General features: G+C 41.4%; 1 protein-coding gene across 8 annotated transcripts in view; it reads left to right on the plus strand.

Annotated features, from left to right (window-relative positions):
• BICRA (BRD4 interacting chromatin remodeling complex associated protein) overlaps positions 1 to 21958 on the plus strand; it is a 113832-nt gene that overhangs the window by 57319 nt on the left and 34555 nt on the right. For 3 of the 8 annotated variants that reach the window (XM_084814919.1, XM_084814920.1, XM_084814925.1), the window contains exons 2-4: positions 805 to 846; positions 19724 to 19769; positions 21658 to 21700. In XM_084814919.1, coding sequence (XP_084671045.1) covers positions 819 to 846; positions 19724 to 19769; positions 21658 to 21700 — 117 coding nt within the window. In that variant the 5' untranslated portion in view covers positions 805 to 818. Of the gene's footprint in view, positions 1 to 683; positions 847 to 8341; positions 8432 to 19723; positions 19770 to 21657; positions 21701 to 21958 lie in introns of those variants that run through there. The other 5 variants (XM_084814924.1, XM_084814921.1, XM_084814923.1 and 2 more) reach the window with 3 other exon arrangements.

Here is a 21958-nt window from a genome sequence, read left to right on the forward strand (position 1 = left end):
GCACAGAGGAGGTGGGTGAGGCTCCCACCTAAAACTCTGTTTAGCTCTAGAATGTTCTGAATGACTGTTCTATGCAGGTGCATAACCCATGTATGTGAGTCACAGAGACCATGTAGAAGAATCTTGGGCTATGCTTTTCCATCTGTCCCTTGTAAATTCCCACAGCCTTTGTTAGATTGGTTCCACTCTGTGGCTAGGTGGAGCTGCAGCCAGTGTTTTAAGATTGTTTTTATACCTGCTGTTTTTATCATCTGTGTTTATGTGATTTTAATGTTTTGTTATGTTTATAAGCTGCCTTGGGGACCCAACCTGTGTTGAAAAATGGGCTACAAAACTTAATCTACATGAATTATGCCAATCAACTGCATAGGGTTTCATGGGACAGGCAAGACCTGGCTTCAGGGAATTGCCCCAAGGAGAACTATGGCGTTGAAAGAAGCTCTCCACAAATATGGAGCTAAAAGCTACCAGACAAATGTTCTCAAGCCTTCGTTTGTGGACAGATGCATGTAGTATGATTCTTATGTTACATTCTTCAGACACAAGTGTGACTTACAAAACACTGAGAGGGGAGCACCTTGTTGAATAGCCATGATTGGATTGCTGTTCTGGTAGGGGTTGTTTTATCCAACTGTAAAATGAGATTATTAAAACCTGCCATTCCCAGCTGACCTGTATCATTTTGGTGTTCCAGAAACCAAATTAATTTAATCTGGAGCCAAATTAAAGTGAACCTCAATAGTTTCTCTCTCTCTCTCTCTCTCCCCCCCTCCCTCCCCTTTTTATACATTGGTATCCATCAAGTAATTTTAAGAAGAATGCTGTGGTTTCTCAGTGCTGGCAAAGGTAAGCTCCTCAGGTAGCCAATATCTAAATTCTTTAATTTGTTTACTGAACTGATAAATCTTCCACTTTAAAGACAGATAGGAGATGGTGGGAGAGAAGAGGAAACAGGTTGAAAACAGATTTTAAACTCCTGAATTAAAAAAGAAAAGAGACAAAAACCTTCCACACCTGGAGAATATTCCATTCCTCTGAAAGGGGAAAGGAGCAATAGAACAGACAACTCTGAGCTGATCTTGTAGCAGGCGTGTGATGGAGTCTTCATCTGCCTCCTTCCCATTTCTAGTTCTGTCTCATAAAGCAGTTTGTCTTAATGGACCCAAAATATACAGCATTGAAAAATTGCAGGATTGTTACTGGGGTTGCTTAATCCATATATGTGCAAGCCTCATGCCACATGGGTGCCCGCCCACTTTCCCCACCTGGTTGATAAGCCACCAGCACAGAACACCTGACTATTAGCAATGGGGAAACAGCAATCCTGATTAAGATCACAAAGTGTGTGTGTGTGTGTGTGTGAGAGAGAGAGAGAGAGAGAGAGAGTTTTTAACCCTTCCCATCTCACAGCAATCTTAGTCAGCAATCCCAAGGTACCCTGCCCACTTTTCCCACTGCCCAGCTGAATGTTTAGATGTGAAAGATACTAGTAAACCATCAGTGATGACACTTTTCTTGCAGGTTCTTTCTCTTTTTTTAATCCTCTGGAAACATTTTGGAATATTATGTGACCAAACCTTTTAGAGCCATCATCCAGGGCTGTGAATTACATGCTAAATAGCAAATTCTTTCCTAAAATATAAAACCTAAAATATAAAAAGTTGCAATTTACATGTATCCATATAATTTGTGTACGTTATTCTGTTTGCAAACTATAGTCTCTTTGTATGTATTGGAATTCCACCATCTTTTTGGTTGAGGACTGGTGAATGGAAAGGATAAATGCGAAGAACATTGAGAAACAGCAACTGCCACGGGAAGGGACAAAGAGTTAATATTCCTAGAAAGCCCTGCTCAACTCCTTGCCGTTTCTGTGCTTTTAAGATTGGCCATCTGTGTGAACAACTGAGGGTACTACTTGGAGGAATCAGGCAGGACAAGTAATAGGGAACCTCAAGCTTTGCAGAAGAAATGGGGAAAGACCCCAACAAACCCACCTTGCACATATCCCAAGTCCCCACCACCACCATCATCCTGCAGCCTGGAAGATATGTGGGGGCCAAAAGAGAGGGGACAGAGGGAGGAAAAGAGATTCTCTCTCCCCTACTTTTAAAGCCTCTCTCTTTTTAAAATTTAATTAAATGGTGAGTAATGGGTCTGGAATAGGTTTATAATTGGGACTGGTGTTGTGATGGTAGTGGAACCACAATGCCAATCCAAACTTTTGGCTGAACTGAGTGTATTAGCTGGTCCAGATGGGTTGGGAAATAGTATCAGAACTATTAGCTAGAGCATTAGGAAGGGCTGGTAAGCCAGTGAAGGAAGACACATAGTGTTTCACTCATCTGTTGGTGAAAAGGACACTAGAACAGCAACAGCTCCTGATTGGCAGGAGATTTTGCTAGAACAACAACAGGCACACAGCAGTCATCAGGAGATATCCTATTATGTTCCCTCTGCACAGAGAAGTGCAGAGGTCTAGGATTGAGCCTTTTTATCAGAAGTACCCAGCTAACAGATCTGTTAGCTGCTCTGAGAGGTCCAACTATCCACCTCATTCAGCATGTTTAGATGATGGTTAAAACACCTTGTCTGAATGCACTTTTTATGGTGGTGCTTATTGTTCCTGCCTTTTTCTTTTTGCTGCTGCTGCTTTGAGTTTGGGATTTTATTTTAGTGGTGTTGCTGCTGGGTTGTTTTAATATTGTTTTGTCATGTTGATTGTAAAATACCCAGAGGACCTTATTTCAGTGGAGAGTGTAGGATATACATTTTTAATAAAGTTTTGCATACACTTGTTGCTGTGTTGCTCTGGGAAAATAAGACATGGAAATATTAGTATAAGGGACTATCTGTTCCCTTTCTTGGCCCTCCCTGCCCTTCATTAAAAGCTGTATTTGACAACTTTAAAAGACTTGCCTTTGAATTAAAAATCCATGTCCTTTGCTGCACACACACAGTAGGTATTGGGTTTTGAAGTGCTAAGCATTTTGTGATAGGCCTTGTATCAGATCCTGTAGGTGAAAGGACTAAAATATTTCCTATCTCCATATACTTCAGATGTAGCTTTCCCTTCCATTCTGCCTGAGGAGGAGTTCTGTGTAACTTAAAGGCCTGGATATTCCATCAAGAAGGGAAATTGGTCAGAGAAAAACAGTCACGTCTCTAATACTGTATGTCTTCTGTACCTAATTTGAGGCAATCTGACTACATTTCAGTACACTGAATTTCCTCACATAAACAGCTGGGCACTCTCTTGATGCTGTCCAATCTAAATGCATCTCTTTTTCTTGGAAAGGCCATCAATAGCCTGTTGTCTCTCCCTTCTCAAGCCAGAGACCCCCTTCTGCAACAGTCCTTTGTGGTTATAGTGGCATTTCAGTCCCTCCCTCGCCCCCTGCTGCAGCTCGGCAGGCAGTCTTGCTGCTTTAGAGGTCTGCCGTGATTTAAGCCTAGCGCTATTGGTCAGGACATGAATCCCAGCCAAGCTAAAGGAAGGGGGAAGGGAGAGGAAGAGCGACACACACCATGTGTTGGCACACAATACCAGATGCCGGTTTTCATAATGGGGAAGCCTTTTTTGCCCCAGGCACCATTCATTGTTCAGCAGCCCCTGCAGAAGAGCTGTAAAAATAAAACATCTGATAGGTGGATAGAAATGTAAACGGGGGGTGGTGTTCTGGGTATTTTTAATGGACTGTAGTACTGTAACTGAGAAGGCAATACTCCAAGAAGGTAACATCACACCTTGTTTTGTAACCAGAGGCTGGTTGTTTTGCCTCTTCATATGATGGCTTGGAATATTTTCTGCAATTTCTTGCTGTAATAAAGGGATTGTTGTCTGTGAAGCTTTATTGCTTTTCTCCTATTTTTGCATTTATGTTCAATGTTTATATAAATTTTTTAAGATGAGGGGTTGGAAAAAGCATCTCCCATCCCGCTGTCCACTTCTACAGCTGTAGAGAAATAGCCGGTCTTTCTTCCTTCAACTTCTTCTCTTTTTTAGGTAACTGTATTTACATAAGCTTTGAATAGACACAGAGTGGAGATTTTTACCCATGGAGAGAATCTATGCTCGGTCTGAAAAACCACTTAGCAGGATAAGCCTCATAGAAATGAATCTCAATTGCAAAATGTACAAAAGGATCAAAGGGGTTTGCAACTTCAAGATGTACAGGCACAGGCATACACACAAACAGCCCCCAGTATTATACATGCTGCACAAACATATTTGTGTTTCATCTGAAATACTTTTTGTTACATAACAGATCTCTGACTTGAGTCCAGGATGATGGGGAAGGAATTAAAAATGTAAAGTCCTGAAAAAGCAGTAGGTGCCAGAGGCCAACAGAGTTCTCTAGCATGTGCTGAGAACTATGGAGAAAAAGGAGGAAGAGTCAGTCACTCACTTTGTACTGGCTTTGGAGAAGGCAGAAGCAGTCCTCTCACTGCTCCTGCCTCTCAAAAGCCCAGTATGAAGTGTGAGATTGATATCACCCCCTTCCCAGAATTCCTTATGCCAGGGGACTTGGGGAAGGGAGATATCTTGCACTTGGCACAGTGAAAGGTCCCTCCATTTTATAGAGAACTGATGAGAGGAAGGAATGTTTGCTGGAGATCCATAGCAGAGGCAGTTGCCAGAGGGAGAGCGGCAGATGACGTTGGCTGCCTGGCAACTGGATTTGTGGACTCCTGGTGGATGTATAAGGGCAATTTAGAAACATTGCTTTAGACCAGGGGTAGACAACCTGCTGCCCTGCAGATGTTTTGGACTATACCTCCCATATGCCTCAGCCAGCATCGCCAGTGGCCAGGGATTGTGGGATTGGTCGTTCAAAACACATGGAAGCACCAAGTTGCCTAGCCCTACCACATTGCCTTCCCCTACTCTAGACCATCTCTGATTTCTGACCCGTAGGCAGAAACTCTCCAGAGATGAGGTTTACAGCCTTAGAGTAACAGTTGTGTGGATTGAGCTGTAGAGCTGTAGGCCCCTATTCAAAAGCGGGTGGATAAAAATCAGTGACTTTTTAAAAACTGAAATCAGATTAATATATATATACACAAAGATATACATTCACACACACACACACACGCATATACACACGTGTGTGTGTCTGTGTGTGTGTATATATATATAAAATTTCTCATTAGACAACATAGTTGCAATTCAATCTCCATCATAAACATGCTGAACCTATGCTTATAGTCTTATAAAATAATAATCTGTCACATTCACACAAATGGAATTAACCACCAGTGGAACATGGGCTGTTATTTCAGTTTTTCATCTCATGAAAATGTCTCTAGCCTAATGCTTCTTGAAAGCTCTGGGCTTTCAGAGTCCTGTTAAAAAATTATCTTTCCAACACTTCATGAAAATGATTCCTGTTTCAGGATTCTGATTATACTTTTGTTCTCTGGTTGCAAGGAAGAGAAGCTTGCTGCCGCTTCAGTTTTTAATGAACAAAGCCCCCCTCCTCAATTACTCTGGAGTTCAGAAGGGGAGGGTATAGCAACTGATAACAAAGGTCATTTGTGATCAGCAAAACTGGTACAATTTTGGTGAGGACACTTTTCATAAGAGAAAAAGTAAGCAAAGATGGACAGGAGCAAAATTCTGATTTGACAAATCAGGCTGTGCCGTGTCTTACCTGAAAATAACCTAATTATTCAAACTCACTCAAATAAGGCAGAGGATGTGCTGCCAGTTAAACCACAGACTCTTTGCGCCCAGAGCTTTCTGTGGGAAAGTGGGTTTGAAAGGAACTGTTTGGCTGAGAGTGCCTGGGCCAGCAAGAGCCAACTTCCTTTCTGTGCTAGTAATTATTAATGCTTTTTCCTCTCTTGAATTATTGGAGGCTCAAATATTTTGGCCTAGGATAGCTTGGTTCTGATATAGCCACAGGTACAATTCACTGGCTTCAAAAGTGTTGAAGTTAGTACTGTAGTACGTGGGAGAGCACTGAAGAAGTGTTGGCACACAGTATTGTGGAAACAGTTTAATATGGAGTAACAGAGGTTAGTTGAGCATAGAAGCTTGATGGGCATGGACTTGAGGTGCCCATCTCTTCTGCAGTACTGCCCAAATCTCTAAATCAGGCTACTGCTGTGTTTCTAAATTAGTTCCCTACGTTGACTGCTTTTTATACTACATTTTTTAGAGCAATTCACCCTCTGTTAATGATCCTGTCTCTAAATACATGCAAACATAATGTTAAAATGACAGTGCACAAAACTAGGTCTGAGAGGCGGCTCACGAGCAGCAGAGCTACTTCTGGAGTCTTGCCATGAAAGGGTCTTTTCTGTGAGCTAGTTGCCTTGTTGTTCCAGCATAACATTTTTTTTCCCTTAAGCCCTTTTATGAATGATTCTTCCAAAATAGATTGGGAGGAGAGCAGCCACCCAGTCCACAGGGAACAGTGTTCCACATGATAGCGGCAGCTCAATCAGAGCCTCTATAATGCACATTCAGCACTAAGTGGTTAAAAGGCTTCTCAAGAAGGTTCATTACATTGTCCTCTGGAGCCCAATACACACTGTTATGTTGAAGTAGTGCTTATGAAACTATTGGTTTGCTTGCTTTTACTAATCTTAGGTGATAAGGAAGCTCTGTGTGAGCTAATTCACACATGTTTATTGCTTGATAACTGCAGCGTTTAAGTGATGACTTGCATGTATGAATGAGCCATTGTGGATCTAACTCCACAGGCAAAACTTTCTAATAGCCATTTCATTTAACCAAGCTTTTTGATGATGGTTAGGATGATCTCTTGCTCTCAAACACTATTTGTCTTCTGCTGTCCCCCCACTCTCTATAAGATTTAGCATCTTGGGTGTAGGATCTCATGTTTTGCTTAAGTTACTCTGTAAAGCATCATGTACACAGATGACATTATATACACAATAATACTGAACATGGCTCTTGGAAACAGCCTCTTATACTGCATACAAAAGATTACACCTTTTAAAAAATGTAGCTGCCCACACCTTGCGCAGGGATAGGCAGAAGGTAGATTGGGATCTGTTGGTATATCTCTTGATGACTTGTAGTAGATCAGCAAGGATTCTGACTCCCAGTTTAAAATAGTAATAACAAGATTACAACCGCAGCCCCTTTCCCCCACCATTATACTACTGAAATGAAGAAAGCTTAGTGGTAACCAGAAGTGGATTTTTGTGTTGAAGGACTGTAAACTCAGTTCAGTTCTGGTACTCAGAGCAAAACCATGGGCTCAAAATTCTGCACCAGGCTCAAGTTAGTGGATCTCAGGATTCTACCAAGAGACATAGTTGATCCAGCAAGCCTGAAGTTTACCCACTCCTGCTCTAGTGAGCTGGAAGACAGTGTGTGACATTATTTTACATCTATACCCTATCATTACCTGTTTCATATTCACAATTACCAAGGCCATTTAAAATTGGACTTCAACAATTCAGCAGGGGAAAGTTGGGAAAGAATCCTTGATTTATCCACTGTTTGTCAGTCTTTTACTGCTCTGACTTGGATGGAATGCAAAAGTGGACTAAGGGGTGACTAATCATGTTATATGATCTTAACTATTTACCCTCAGACTATATACAGAAAAATGAGCATCATTGCTGCTGTCCACTTCTTATCTTTTCCCAACTAATTGTGAACCAGCAATATTTAACAGCCCTAATTGCTTGGAAGAAGTTAGCCCTGGAGGGTTTAATAACTCTACATTTCCTTTCTCAAGGTCTTCAACTTCTCAACAGAAAAACAATAAGAGAGGGGCAGAATGTGGGAGCCTACTTCTACCTACATTCATGATGGTTCTGTATACATTAGCAGGTATCTCCTTAATACAATGTTGTCAGAACTGTCATCCAGATCCCCAAGGAATTCACCTTGTCAGTAAAGCTAGCTACATTCACACAGATGGCTACTCCATGGGCTAAAGATCATCTTCGTGGGTCCTTCTCTGGGAGCCCCTGCCAAAGGAAGTGAGGCAGGTGGTTACCAGGAAGAGAGCCTTTTCTGCTGTGGCAGCCCAGCTGAGAAATGAGCTCTCTAGAGAGGTTCTCCTGGCACCTGCATTGTACTCCTTTCAGTGCCAGGTGAAGACCCTTTTATTTTCCCAGCGTTTTAGCATTCTAGTCTTGTAGCTCTGCTGTTTTGAATATGTATTTTAAATCTCTGCATTGCTGCTAGCTTTTAGTCTAATCGTACTTTTATATTGTAGTTTTAAGCTTTCATGTTTTATATTGTTTTATGTGGTACCTTGTGGTTTTAATTTTTGTGAACTGCCCAGAAAGCAGTTCACAAAAATAAGTTTTATAATTGAATATCTTGGGTTTTTAGGTGAGCCTAACACAAGGCTCTGCATAAGGCAGCCTTCCCCAACCTGGCATGCTGTCCAGGGATGATGGGAGTTGTAGTCCAATGCATCTTGAACGCCAGCATAAGGTATCTGCTCCCTTTTAAAAAGAAGTATCTGCTCATGTAGCCCACTCCCATTCATGATCATATCTATCTGCTTCTCTATATGTAAACATTGCAGACTGAGCTAGCTGCACATCAGCAGTATCTTCTACAGAAGTACCTAATACAGCTTGTCTTTGTTCCTATGACCATTATGTAGTGGGATCGCTTTGTGAAAAAGGAAGAGGATGTGGCAGCTGATTTGACTGCTGTTTGGAATTGCTAGCTCTATAAGGTTTGGGCTTGTGTGAACCAAGATGGGTTTGACTGCCAAAGTTTTGATTTGCTTGGAGCAGATCCATGAGAAATGGGGGGGGGAGACAGTAGTGGGGGACCAGCCGCTGCCTTGCAAAGGCCTGTCTTACAAGGGAGCTTTAACAAGTATAAGAAAAGCCAGAGCTCTACTTTGGCAAACAGAGAGGATTGGCGGGGGCGGCGATGTCTTACATTTCCAGTAATGTGTTCTATGGCCTCAATCATCTTTATCTTTCTCAACTCCTATATTTCAATGTGCTGTATGATTATCAAGCCAACTCTACTCACCTTTTTATCCAGACATCTTAAAAGTGCTGTTTCACATTAAGAGAAAGGCAGTTCCTCTGGGGTTTCCTGGAGGCCTTCTTGTACTTATTGAAGTTTCTCTGACTTCAAAAATTACCAAAAGTAACTACCAAAAAAAGGATGTTGATTGAGAAATACATTCCAGTAGCTTTAGTTTGGGAGAAGGGTAGGTGATGTTCATTGAAGTTTGAGTGCCAAATGTCAGTGGTAGCAGGGAAATACTTTTGTTTTCGAAATACCTTCCTGGCATCATTTAAATGTTTTTATTATTAATAAAAAAGCTGGTGGGTGGCAAAATAGTTTCATTTGCTAATAACATTTTATGTAAAACGTTAGGAAATAATTATGGTGAGCAGAACTCCTACTCATGTTGAATTGCCATATCATTATTTCACACACTTGCTTTCATACATTGGATAGAAGCATAGGAGTTGTAAATTATACCTCTGAGGCAAACTGGCCCATTCCTGAACTCTGAAGCAAGATACCCTGTGGTTAAATGATCCCTGACAGATTGAAAACCTCCAGCCAAGTGGGTTGGGGGTGGAAACCAACCTTTTTTTGGCAAGTGTGCCACAAAATCTGAGAGAATGGCACTCTAGTGTATACTATATAACATACATGGTAGGGGTGTTCTCAGACTTTGGGGTGGGCCCTCCAAAAGAAGGCACAAAGATCAATGAAAGGCTAAGATCTTGGGCAGGTTGAGCTTTCCTCTCCTCACCAGCCTAGACATGTTCTCTGGCAAAGGAGCCTCATTGGTTCACATTAGATTTGGATTGGGGGGAGAGCTTCCCAACTTGCACCATCAACCTAGCCTGATTTGGGAAAAGCTGCTGCTTTGTTCTAATGCTTTTTCTCTGTGTGGAGTCACAGAGGTCTGACATGTCCTATTCCCCTTTCTAATGCCTGTGTTGTATTAGTTTCCCAGTCCACAGATGTTTGTGCACAGCACCAGGCTGCATGTATTTTTATTTATATGATTTGTTTAATCATATTATATGATTTGTTCATGACACTTCTCAAAACTAGAAGCCTTCTCAAAGTGAATCGCAATAACAAATTATAAAGAAAGCAATAGAATCCAATTACTAAAACCACAATTAGGTTTTTTTCAAAAGAATAAAAAGAACAACATAAAACACATCATAACACCAACATAACATCACCAAACACAAAATACTCTAAAAATAATTGAACAAGAGCAGTAATAATTAAACCACATCTTAACCAAAGGTGGATTGAAACAAAAATGTCTTCATTCAGAGCCTGCGTAAAAGAAAATGACGGAGCCCAAGAAAATGACAGGGTGTCTCAGGGTGAGGCAAATTCCACAGATGGAGCGCCACCATTGAAAAGTCTGTATCTTTTCCCACCAACCTGATTGAATCACTGGCAGTTCTACATCCTCTGTGACCAAACTGAAGGCCCGAAGAAGCTATATAGATGCCAGTGGTCCCTCAGTGGTCCCTGTTCCTGACTGGCAATGCCGCATAACTCAGGTTTGTGTGCCATTTGTGGCACATGTTCCTCAAATTAGCTACCCACGCTTGTGGTGAAGGCCAGCAGATCTATAGTAAAGTAAATGGCTTTGCATGCAAAAGGCCCCAGGTTCAGTCCTTGCCATCTACAGTCAGAAAGGATCTTGGGTAACAGGATGGGGGAAAGGTCTCTACCTGAGATCTTAGGAGAGCTACTGCCACTCAGGGTACAGAAAAAGTACTCGAGTCGATGGACCAAGTGTGTGACTCGGTATAAAACAGCTTCTTGCTACAAGGAAAGAAGATTTTGCCATCCGTGTAGGTGACCTGCTCTTAGTTTAATTCCAAATCCACCTCTGATTTTTTAAACCTATTGCAGTGTTTTAATACCTTCCTCACGGTATATGATGAGTGTTTTCCTCCTTCTTTTTGCCATCCTTTAAAATGTTTGAAAGCTATCAATGATTCCTCTTAACCTTTTCTTTAGGTTAAGTATGCCCATTCTTTCAGCTTATGACACATCACAGTGCACTAATTTAAAATCAAAAAGCTAGCCCTTAAGATTTTGTTCTGGTTTATTTATTTTATATATATGGAAAAAACAACCCCAGAGACAACATAACAATGAAACCCCCCTGAGAACAATCCCCTAGCAACTGGGGCACAATGGGTTGTTACCAGAAACTTAGTAATACAATTAATATAAAAAAAAAGTGTCCTTTTATCATCTTTGTTTAGTTGTTATAATGCCCAGATGCTCAGGGCAGAAGCAGACATATATCATTGTAAATCTGGTTGTGATGTATGTTGAATAAAACTCCTCCATATGGCATAAAACACTAATGGTTCTTTCTTTCCTTGAATCAAAAGTAAATAATTAGTTATTTTTTCTGATATCGCCACAAACCATATATTCCAGTACCATGCAGGTAAATTCAAATTGCCCATTTTTTTCCACTGTTGTGTAATTGTCTGGTGAGTGGCAATTAACAAGAATGATAGCAAATTTTGTTCTGATTTATGAAAAGCCAAAGAAAGAATGTTTGAGATACTTTATGTTCCTACCCAAGCCCCTATCTCTGAATGCTCTGAATGTCTTACACTGTGTCCACTTGCAAATTGCTTTGCAATTTATTTATTTATTATTACATTTATATGCTGCCTTCTTTTTCCCTCTTGCAAGAAACCCAATGCAGCTTACATGGTCTTCCTACTCTCCATTTTATCCCCACAACTTCCCTGTGAGATAAATTAGGCTGAGAGTCAATGACTGGCCTAAAGTCACCTAGGCTTCATGGCTGAGTTAGAACACGCATCCTCCAAGTCCCAGTCCAACATTCTTGCTGTTACACCACACTGGCTCTCAGGTACAAGTCATGGCTATGTACTACCTCCAGAACCAGAGGCCTCTGAATGCCAGTTGCCAAGAAGCAACAATAGGAGGAGCCTGTTGTCTTCATGTTTTGCTTGTGGGCTTCCCGTGGGCCTCTGGTTGGTCATTTGCTCAAGGATACCCAGTCAGCTTCAGAGGAGGGATTTGAACCCAGGTTTCCCAAAGCTAATATTTTCTATCCACTGCACCACACTGCCTCTTTAAAAATATCCTGTTTGTAGTAATAACAAAGAGTTTTGTGGTACCTTAAAGTCTAACAAATTAGGCACTTCCAGCTGGAGATAGATGAATCTGTCTGTTTTCCTTTTATAACATTCACATTTTTTTCAGGCACAAATTCATTCCATTCTGTCTTCATCAGTATACATTTTTTAAAAATCCATACAAAAATTCATATGCATTTTCACACGCACAAAAATCTGTATAATTTTTTGTATGAATTTCCCTTAGTATATGCATTTTTGCAAACAGTGTTCCCTACTATATCTGTACTCTGTTTTCCCAAATATACATAATTTTCATAAGCGATTTTCCCTAATGTATGTATTTTTTTATGAATTTTTGGACTGGAGAACTACATCACAAAATTCAGAGAAGTCCAAACTCCAAAGGACAACTGTGTTCTTGTTTGCACATTAGCTTTGTTGTTGTTCAGTCGTTCAGTCGTGTCCAACTCTTCGTGACCCCATGGACCAGAGCACGCCAGGCCTTCCTGTCCTCCGCTCTCTCCCGGATTGTGCTCAAGTTCATTTTCATTGCATCGGTGATGCTATCTAGCCATCTCATCCTCTGCCGTCCCCTTCTCCTTTTGCCTTCAGTCTTTCCCAGCATCAGGGTCTTTTCCAGAGAGTTTTCTCTTCGCATTAGGTGGCCAAAATATTTCAGCTTCAGCTTCAGTATGTGTCCTTCCAATGAGCACTCAGGGTTGATTTCCTTTAGGATGGACTGATTTGACCTCCTTGCAGTCCAGGGGACTCGTAAGAGTCTTCTCCAGCACCACAGTTCGAAAGCATCAATTCTTCGGCGCTCAGCCTTCCTTATAGTCCAGCTCTCACAGCCATACATTACTACTGAGAAAACCATAGCTTTGATTAGACGGACCTTTGTCGGCAAGGTGATGTCTCTGCTTCTTACTATGCTGTCTAGGTGTGCCATAGCTTTCCTCCCAAGGAGCAAGCGTCTTTTAATTTCATGGCTACAGTCACCGTCTGCGGTGATCTTGGAGCCCAAGAAAGTAAAATCTGTCACTGCTTCCATTTCTTCCCCTTCTATATGCCAGGAAGTGATGGGGCCGGATGCCATGATCTCAGTTTTTTTAATGTTGAGTTTCAAACCAGCTTTTGCACTCTCCTCTTTCACCCTCAACAAGAGGCTCTTTAGATCCTCTTCGCTTTCTTCCATTAGGGTGGTACCGTCTGCACATTAATTTAGGAAGTACAAATTAGGCTGGTTCATATTCTAATGTGTACGAAGCAAATTTCTCCTCCATACCTACTTCCCGGATGTGACATCCCCACACACACACCTCCTTTTTGAAATGAGCATATGCTGTAGACTTCTGCTACGTATTAATGATTTGATTTATTTTTTGTTCCATTATTGCCTATGTGCATCAACTTGTCTTTGCATCTTACTCCAGCTCCTAGTTTTTTATGTCCCATTTGGGAGATGCTGGAGTAAACTCTAAGGAATGTTTAGTTATGGTGGGCATTGGCTCGATGTAAAGCAGAGGTGCACAACCTGGAGCCAAGTGCTGCATATTGGAACCCCACATATGGGTGCTCCAGCCTCCTGCTGCTGGATTCCCTCCTCCAGCGATCCTGGTACAGATTAATCTTTCCTCACTGGAAAGAGATCTGAATCAGGATCATAATGGGAGGAGGCAGAGAGGAGGCACTCTGCTTCCTCCCCCAGCAATCCTGATACATATTGCTCTTGCCCTGCTGCTGCTAGCAGTGAGGAAAGAGCAATCTCTATCATTGGAATGTGTTGTGTTGGGCGAGTGTGCACACATGTGGCCATCAAACCTAGAACCAGCATTGCGTGCAGCCCTTGGGACTGAAAAGGTTGCACTCACCTAGTGTAAAGAGATTGGCTGGGTGACATTAAAGCCAAATCCAAGCCTCTGTTCCAATAGTTCATTCTATTTGCAGGATGTATTTGTTTTCTACTTTTGAGATTTGATATAAACGATAATTTTGGTACTATCTTTTCAGATTGTATGACTTCTTAGAATCCTTCTTTAGTTCAGATTGCTGTTAAAGTGGTTTTGGGAAGGTCTAGCCAAGGCCTGACAAGGCCTGGAGTGTAAGATGATGTGCTCTCAGAATACTTGACACAGGGAAGAAGATAATTCTAGACTGATGAGCCTTACAGCTCTTTATGCTCTTGAAGCAGTACAGCACAAGCCAACAACAGCACTGGCTTAATCTCACTGCCCTGTTAACGTTGCATCTCTGATCATGAGGGATTCCCCCCACCCCCACTTGATGGATTAAGGGAGCTCAGCATCAGCAAAAGATCTCTCATTTTTACATAGCAGCTGTTTCACCTTGCAGTAGGCAAATCCACCAGTCACCTAGCTTTTCTTTGGCTCACTCGTGTTTGCTGCTGTGGGTTGTTGTGGCCAGAGGCAGCTGCAGCTCAGAACTGAGAGAGCAGCTTCAAAAAGGCAACACAGGACAGAGATGGAACTCAATGGGCTAGCAGTGTTGGAAGCCTGAAGCAGAGCAGTTGTGGCAGTAAATGCAAAGGAGTCGTTGCCATGTGTTGTGGGGGTAACCAGAATTGGTGGGGCTAACCAGAATTTGTGGTCATCGTGACTCTGTCCTTCCCCCAACTTGGAGAGGGGCAGGCTCTTGTCTCTCATGTTGTACTGAGCTTTGGAGGTGCTCATGCCGCCTCTGAAGTTCAACACAGGATCAGTGATTAGTCCCTGCCCCCTCATCCAGCTCTAGACTTGGGGGAATGTGGGAGCTCCTCTGTTTTGTACGGAATTTCAGAGACACTCAGAGTGCCTCCAAGGTGTAATACAGGGTGGGCAATTCAAACTGGATGGGGGGCTGGATGATACATATACCCTGTCCTCCGTGGGCTACCTCAAAGGAGGCAGGGGGCCCACCCCCTGTCATTTGGTCCCTGGTGAGCACGTAAAAACAATAATGTTTTGTTTTAATAATAATTGTTTTAATAATATTTTAATAATAAAAATAATTTAATAATATTGTTTTAATAATATTATAATAATATAATAATATTAAAAATATTATTTTAATATTTTAAAAATTAAAATAATTTAATAATGTCTTAGAAGACAGCACGTCTTCTAAGAACCGGCTTTGCTGCATGTGTGCAGTAAAGCCGCTTCCCCTGCCCTGTGCTTTCTTCCTTTGGGAAGAGGAGCCAGCCCGGAAAAGCTGCTCAGCCCGGCTTCATTCTTCCTTTGCCTTCTCCCGCTAGGACAAACAAAGCCCACTCACCAGACAAGCATGCAACTGCTGCTCCCCCAATCCCCTTGTTAGCTCTGACCTGTTATCTCTTCCTCCCATTGGGAGGAGGAGCAGCATGCAGGGGAATCCCTGTGTTATCTCCAGCCACTCCTTACCTTCCAAAGCCCCCAGCAACCTCCAAGTCAGGGGGCAGGGCTTGGGAAGCAGCCCATAGAGAGAACCCAAGCTTCTGTGGGCTAGATGGGCCACTTCTGTGGGCTGGAGGTTGTTCACCCATGGTGTAACACGACCACAGGGACAATCCCCCCCCCCAACTCATCAAATTAGGAGAAGGACGGAGAGTTGTCATGCCCACTACAGGGTTGAGAGACACTATCCATGGCAAGCAAACTTGTCAAGTCCTGAGTAAAACTCTTCCGAAGTTGCTTTATGCTGCCTCCAGGGGAAGAAAAGGGAGCTGTGATCAGTTGATTTACTAAGTGGACATCTCTCTCCATGCCTTTTGATCAGCTAATGAATAAATACAACCTATCAAGCTGTCATTTTTATGGATTTTTGCACATAAGTCTTTTCAGAAACAAGAAAATTAATATTCCTTCAGGGATGGCTGGACTCTTTGACCTTGGCAAGCTATTGAAAATTCAAGCTACAGAATTCAGAGCGATTTTTCTCCTCCTCCGAAGTATGAAATATCTCTGGCCTTCTGATAATGTCACTCATTCACTAGAGATTGCAGTCGGAGAAGGGATGGCTCCCTGTCATATTTCCCAGTCAAAACACATGGGATGTCTTTTGATCTTCGCCAAAATGTTCTGCGTAGCAAAATTTAGTATATAGTTGACAGGAAGTGCAATAGAAATAGAACATCCTTATTTGTGTGTGCACTCACTGGTGTGTTTAATAGTAGTAGTAATAAACCAAAATTCTATGCAATGACACTAGAAAGTGTTGGCAAGAAGTGTACTAACTGCCCTGTAAATTGTCGTTTTGGAAGATATGTGAAAGATTCAAGTTCTTTTGGAAGCCATATTGGTTCTATGAAATAAGAAATGCAGAACAGTAAACCAGTGCTATTTGGATCAGCTAGTGATGAGAATAAATGGTGCAAGTTTTCTTGTTACACTGAACTCTTCCAGCATAATCTTGTGCATGTATACTTAGAAGTACATTCCACTAAGTTCAATGGGACTTAGGGAAGAGTGTATAAAATTGCATCCTTAGTCAAGCTGGAAATTGACAGTGAGGGTGCCAAATCATGATATTTCCTCAGCTGTTTTCATGTCTGTAGACTTTCAATTTAAGATGGAGAAGTTCATAGGAGCCAATGTTGTATTTATATGGCAGATACATACACTGGTATCTCTCAGTGAACACTAAAGTTAGGCTTGGGCATCCGGCCCCCCCAATCTAGGTTCTCCAGGCACCCGCCCAGCCCCCACTCGCACGCCCCCAGACCTATAGTTGAGCTCCCCACCACTTGCCAAGCCGCTGACACTCACCTGGGTGGCCTTGTAAAGCTCTGCGATCGCCATTTTTTTTTGCACGGGGGGGGAGTAGCGATCGCGAAAATATGCATATTCACGTGTGTGCAAAATGGGGCTGTGAATTGCCCGTATACACAAGATTACAGGTGTTTGCTTGCCTGTAATCTTGCATATATGGGCCATGCATGGCCCAATTTTGCATTCATGGCCCGATTTTGCATTCATGTGAATATGCGCATTTGTGCGATCACCATTTTTCCCCCAAAAATGGCAATCATGGAGCTTGATGAGGCCCCCTGGGTGAGTGCAAGCAGCTCGGCAAGCGTGGGCAGAGGGAGAATGGGGGCAGGGGCTCAGCAAGCATGGCACGGGCCTGCGGGTTTCCCCTGGATTCCCAGACAGAATCAGGCGCCTGCACTATCCCTACAGCCATGACTTTATGGCATGTGTCCTGTAGCGGCTTAAGACTTGTCTTCTCTGCTCACTTTTAAATGAACTCCAGAAAACACTAGCACACTTATGACAAACATCTCTGCCATATAAAGTGTGAATTTCCCCTTAATTAACTTAGTAACCAGGTCCTGTTGGTAACATTTTGACATAAGCAAATGCTTCAAGGCACAGAGCTGTAAATGAAATGTGATTGTTTCCTTTGCCATCAATGCTACATGTATTTGGTGATCTGTTCATATACGCATATCCAAATGCAAAGGCTATCAAAGGGGCTTCTCGAAACTGATTCACATTTTACTTTTTGAACTAGGGTACATAACCATGGGAGCACTTTACTACTGCTTGCCTTTGTTTGACACTTCCAGAACAGCTTGTATGGCAATCCCTAGCTTTGTAGTACAGTCTTGAATACTTCAAGTTAGCAAGCTGTTGCACCTACTACAGAGTTTCTATTATGCTCCTCCTTCCTCTCATATATGGTCAGACAGTAATTTGTGGGGAATAACTAAGCACATTCAATAGAAGTATGCTTAAGTGAATGCTTTAATTTTTTTCCTTCCCTTCCTGCACTTTCATCAAATGAAAACTCCCATCTTTCAGCTCTGCTGAAACACAGGGATTTGTTTTCTGTTGCTTTCTTGGCCTGCAACCAGCCAGCGTTGTTCAAATTCAGTGACGTTCCAGTAATGCTGTTATGTGTTTACAGCCGTTTCCAATAGGGAGTACCATGTGGTCACCATGCATGCTGAAGAGCCTGTTTGCTATGCTATATGTATGGATATCTGCTGCTCTTATACTCTGCTAGTCTGCTTACTCCACTTAAAGCTACAAGGATGTTGGATGGGCCTATTGCATACTTGTGGGGAAATTCTATGGTGAGGATTTCATGAGGAAAATTTCTGGAATTGAGATGCGGCACAACGTTGCTGGCCAGTCATTTAGTCAAACAGAAAAGCTCAGTAAATCCTGATCTATCACACACGCGCACACACATATATATAACACTTTAAACAGTCAATCCTGCTTTTTTTAGTTGCAGAAGTTTTCTTTTTGTTTGCAAGAAAGGGACTGTGCTCATATGGAAGGGGCTTCCTTTCTTTTCCTCTCCTGCCCTGTTTAGCTTGGATGGGCAAACAGCAAATGTGTCTCATATTTCTGATACCTGAAGCAGAAGCAGGGAAGAATTGAAGGAGGTTCATTTGAAAGATTTTGTATGAAGTAGAATGAAGACCTTTCCAGGATATACTTATTCAGGACGTATCCAAATGAATCCTGCATCAGGTGTTTCTTGAGTACTCAGACTCTTGGCAACCAAAACTGTTATCTGCAAATATTCAACACCAGTCAAATTTCAAATTTGGAATGTGAAATTTGAATTCACATTTTTATTTGAATTCACATTTCATCTCAAATGTTGAGTGCTTTAGACTTGATGGCATCTCTTTGGCAGCAATCAAATATAAAATATAAGCTGACAAATGTCAGCTGTCAAACACTCAGTGTCACTTTTGTGTTATCTATTGAATGCTGCCAGATACTAAATGCCATTGTGTATCAACAATCAGGTGGTGTCAAATATTGAAAGTAAAGTTATCTTGTGTCAAATACTGATGTTAAATATTTGACAAATATTTGAGCACTTAAGAGAACATTCACTACCAAGCCAAAATTCTCAAAGGAGAATGTAGAGGAGCATTTTTTTTAAACTTTATTTAAAATGTGATCATGATTGCCAGATCAGTAAAAGCAATAGAATTGCTTCTGGTGTAGTGCAGTTGGAGATCAAAGCTTGTCCTGCAGAGTTATTTCAGAGGGTTCTTATTTTATTCCTTAATTCAGTCACTTTCAAGACAAGTGAAACCAATGATTCATTAATATGCAGCGTGGGGCTTTTTTGTGGGGTGTAGGGATTCTTTTCTTTTCATGGCATAGGGCAAATCATCCTAAAGATATTACAGTAGTTCTGTGATAAAGGTGAGGACTAAACCTAGACGCTGTGACTTTCCCTAGCAATGTTGGGTGCTAATCCTCCTATCCAAAATTGTTGGATTAAGACCAGAAAAAAAAAATGGGGATACAGTTAATGCTTGGATGCAGTGCCAGAACCAGAGGGTGGTGAGTTTGCGGCATATGCAGAACTGGAAGATCGGTAAAATGCCACCACTCGAGCAACACAGCCATTTTTTACTTTGCACTAAATACTCATAACTGTCAGAGGCAGCAGAAGAGAATTCTTGGTTTGCAGTCCCAGCCTCTTTCATGTTAATAAGACCGAGTAAGAGTGCTTTGCCCAAGGGCCCCCAAAATCACAGAACCAACACTGCTTAAGTTAGGAAGGAAATATTTGTTGAGTTGCAGAACTGAAGGCATCATGTGGGTAGGAACATTTTAATAGCATATTATGTACCACGTGTTTCCTTCTTGATTTTAACATGGTCTCCAACTGCTTTTTTCAGTTGACATGGATGATGAAGATGGCCGATGCTTGCTAGATGTAATTTGGTAAGTGTTTGCGCTTGACATAGTGTGTTTTCTACTCTATAGTGGCAAACGTTTTTCAGACTCTGAAAATTCCATCAGGTATTTCTGTTGATTCTCAAATATCAAAGGCTACATTTTTCATCCATTCAAAATCTTGGAACCTTTTACATGACTGTTAACTGTGGCTGCTTTTGCTTTCCACAGTGAATCTTGCTTGGCTGATATGCAACTTGGTCTTTCCTTGATCTTTATGAAGGTGAAGCTAGAACCAGAAGCTTTCTAGTTATATCTGAGACTGGGAGCTGAATGGAGCTTTTCCAAAAAGGGGTGATGGCTATTATGGAACTATTGTCAAAAATTAGTGACATTTTGGACAGTATCATGCCAAGTCAGATGAAGGCCTTTATATTTTGTACTAAATTCTGCAGTATGTAATAAATGTTTGCTAATGGCTTGGTAATTTAAGATCCTGAATAGAAGAAGCAGAACAAAAAACAAGAAACTACTCATATATATTCTCATTTGTCTGTCCTATTAAGTAATTAGCAGCACAGTCCTACACATGTATATGCAGAAATAATTATTATTCAGTTTAATAGGACTTATTTCCCTGTAAGTGCATATAGAATTGCAGCCTAAAAACACAAAACTATATGCTAGAACAGATAGTGGCCCTGATGCAGCTAAAATGAGTTGCAACTAAGTCTCATTGACATCAATGGGTTTTGATAGACCTTTTGTTTTAGATCAGAGATAGGCAACCTTTTGGCCTGTGGGCACATTTGGGAATTAGAGAAACTGTCCTGGGCCCACCAGAAAATGGCTGCCATGGGTGGGCATGGCTAGTCACAAAGGACAAATAACCTGCCCAGAGACATTCATGGGAAATTAAGATTGTAGCAGCTAGAGGCTCCCACTTCCCTTTGAAGCAATCCCAAATGCCAGTTAGAAAAAAGAAAATATTTGTAAAACAAAAATTGAGAAGAGTAGGGTTTCTTGGTGGGCACCACATTGCATACCCCTGTTTTAGATGATAAAAATTACAAATTTGGGGGGGGGACTATCTTCAGAGCAAAACCAAAGTATTCTTTACAACTCTGTTTATACCTAACTGTGAATGATCAAATGACCTTATTTGCTACAAGGTTCATATAATGCATTTCATGCTGAAAAGATATAGAGCCAAAGGATCGTAACACCCCCCCGCCCCCTGCCGCTTTATCCTTAGGGCGTGGCTCATTAAAAGGAGGAGGAAGGAATGCTCTTTTATTCACCAGCACTTATGGTGCTACTGAAATGGGTGCCACCATATTTCATTTATATATGGTGGCACCATATTTCATTCATTCATTCATATACATACATACATACATATATATATATATATATATATATATATATATATATATGGCATTTTTCATTGTATTGTGTTTTTTAGGCAACCTTGACAGGACAGCAGAACTGTACAAGTACTTTGCATACCCAAGAAGAGCATTGGTCTTTCTCTATAACAGCATTCTCTCTCCATCCCTGCCCAGGCCATATGACAAGATGAAAATGAAACATATTTCCAAAGAACTTTATGATATAACACATAACATAATTTGTGCTGTTGCTGTTTTCTTAAAGTTTGATGCACACTCTGTGTGTGCGTGGATGGATGGATGGATAGATAGATAACTGAATAGTATCAAAATGCTGTTAAGCAAGTTCTGGACAATAATGTAACTGATAATTGACTAGATAAAGACAGTATTTCCCTAGCAGTGGATGGCTGCAATTATATTTCTGTCAGTCAAAAACTAAGCATTTCCCCAGTACTGGTCATTCATTAGTAAAACAAGAGGCAATAGAAAAGTTAAGTCCTATATTCATCCTTAAACAATTCCATGTCTGTTGTTTTTTCCAGTGATCCTCAGGCCTTGAATGATTTTTTACATGGATCTGAAAAGGTGAGGTGTAGCTCTTGTGTGTGTGTCTTAAGTACTTAACTTGATGCATGCTTAATTAACAAAGCAAAATGCTTCCATGCGTTGCCTTTGGCTTGTATGCCTACTAAGAGAGAAGCGACACAGAGAACCGAGGTGGTGCCAATCCTAGAAATGATGACCTGGGAAGACTGTTCCCCAGTTATTTCCTTGGAAAACTTTGTATGCTGCCACAAAAATCACCTACTTACTTATGACAAATTCTTTGCTTCTTAATTTAAA

This window comes from Heloderma suspectum, chromosome 10 (assembly GCF_057233095.1).
Source record: "Heloderma suspectum isolate Gila_16-S chromosome 10, 16-S_ref, whole genome shotgun sequence".
NCBI lineage: Eukaryota > Metazoa > Chordata > Lepidosauria > Squamata > Helodermatidae > Heloderma > Heloderma suspectum.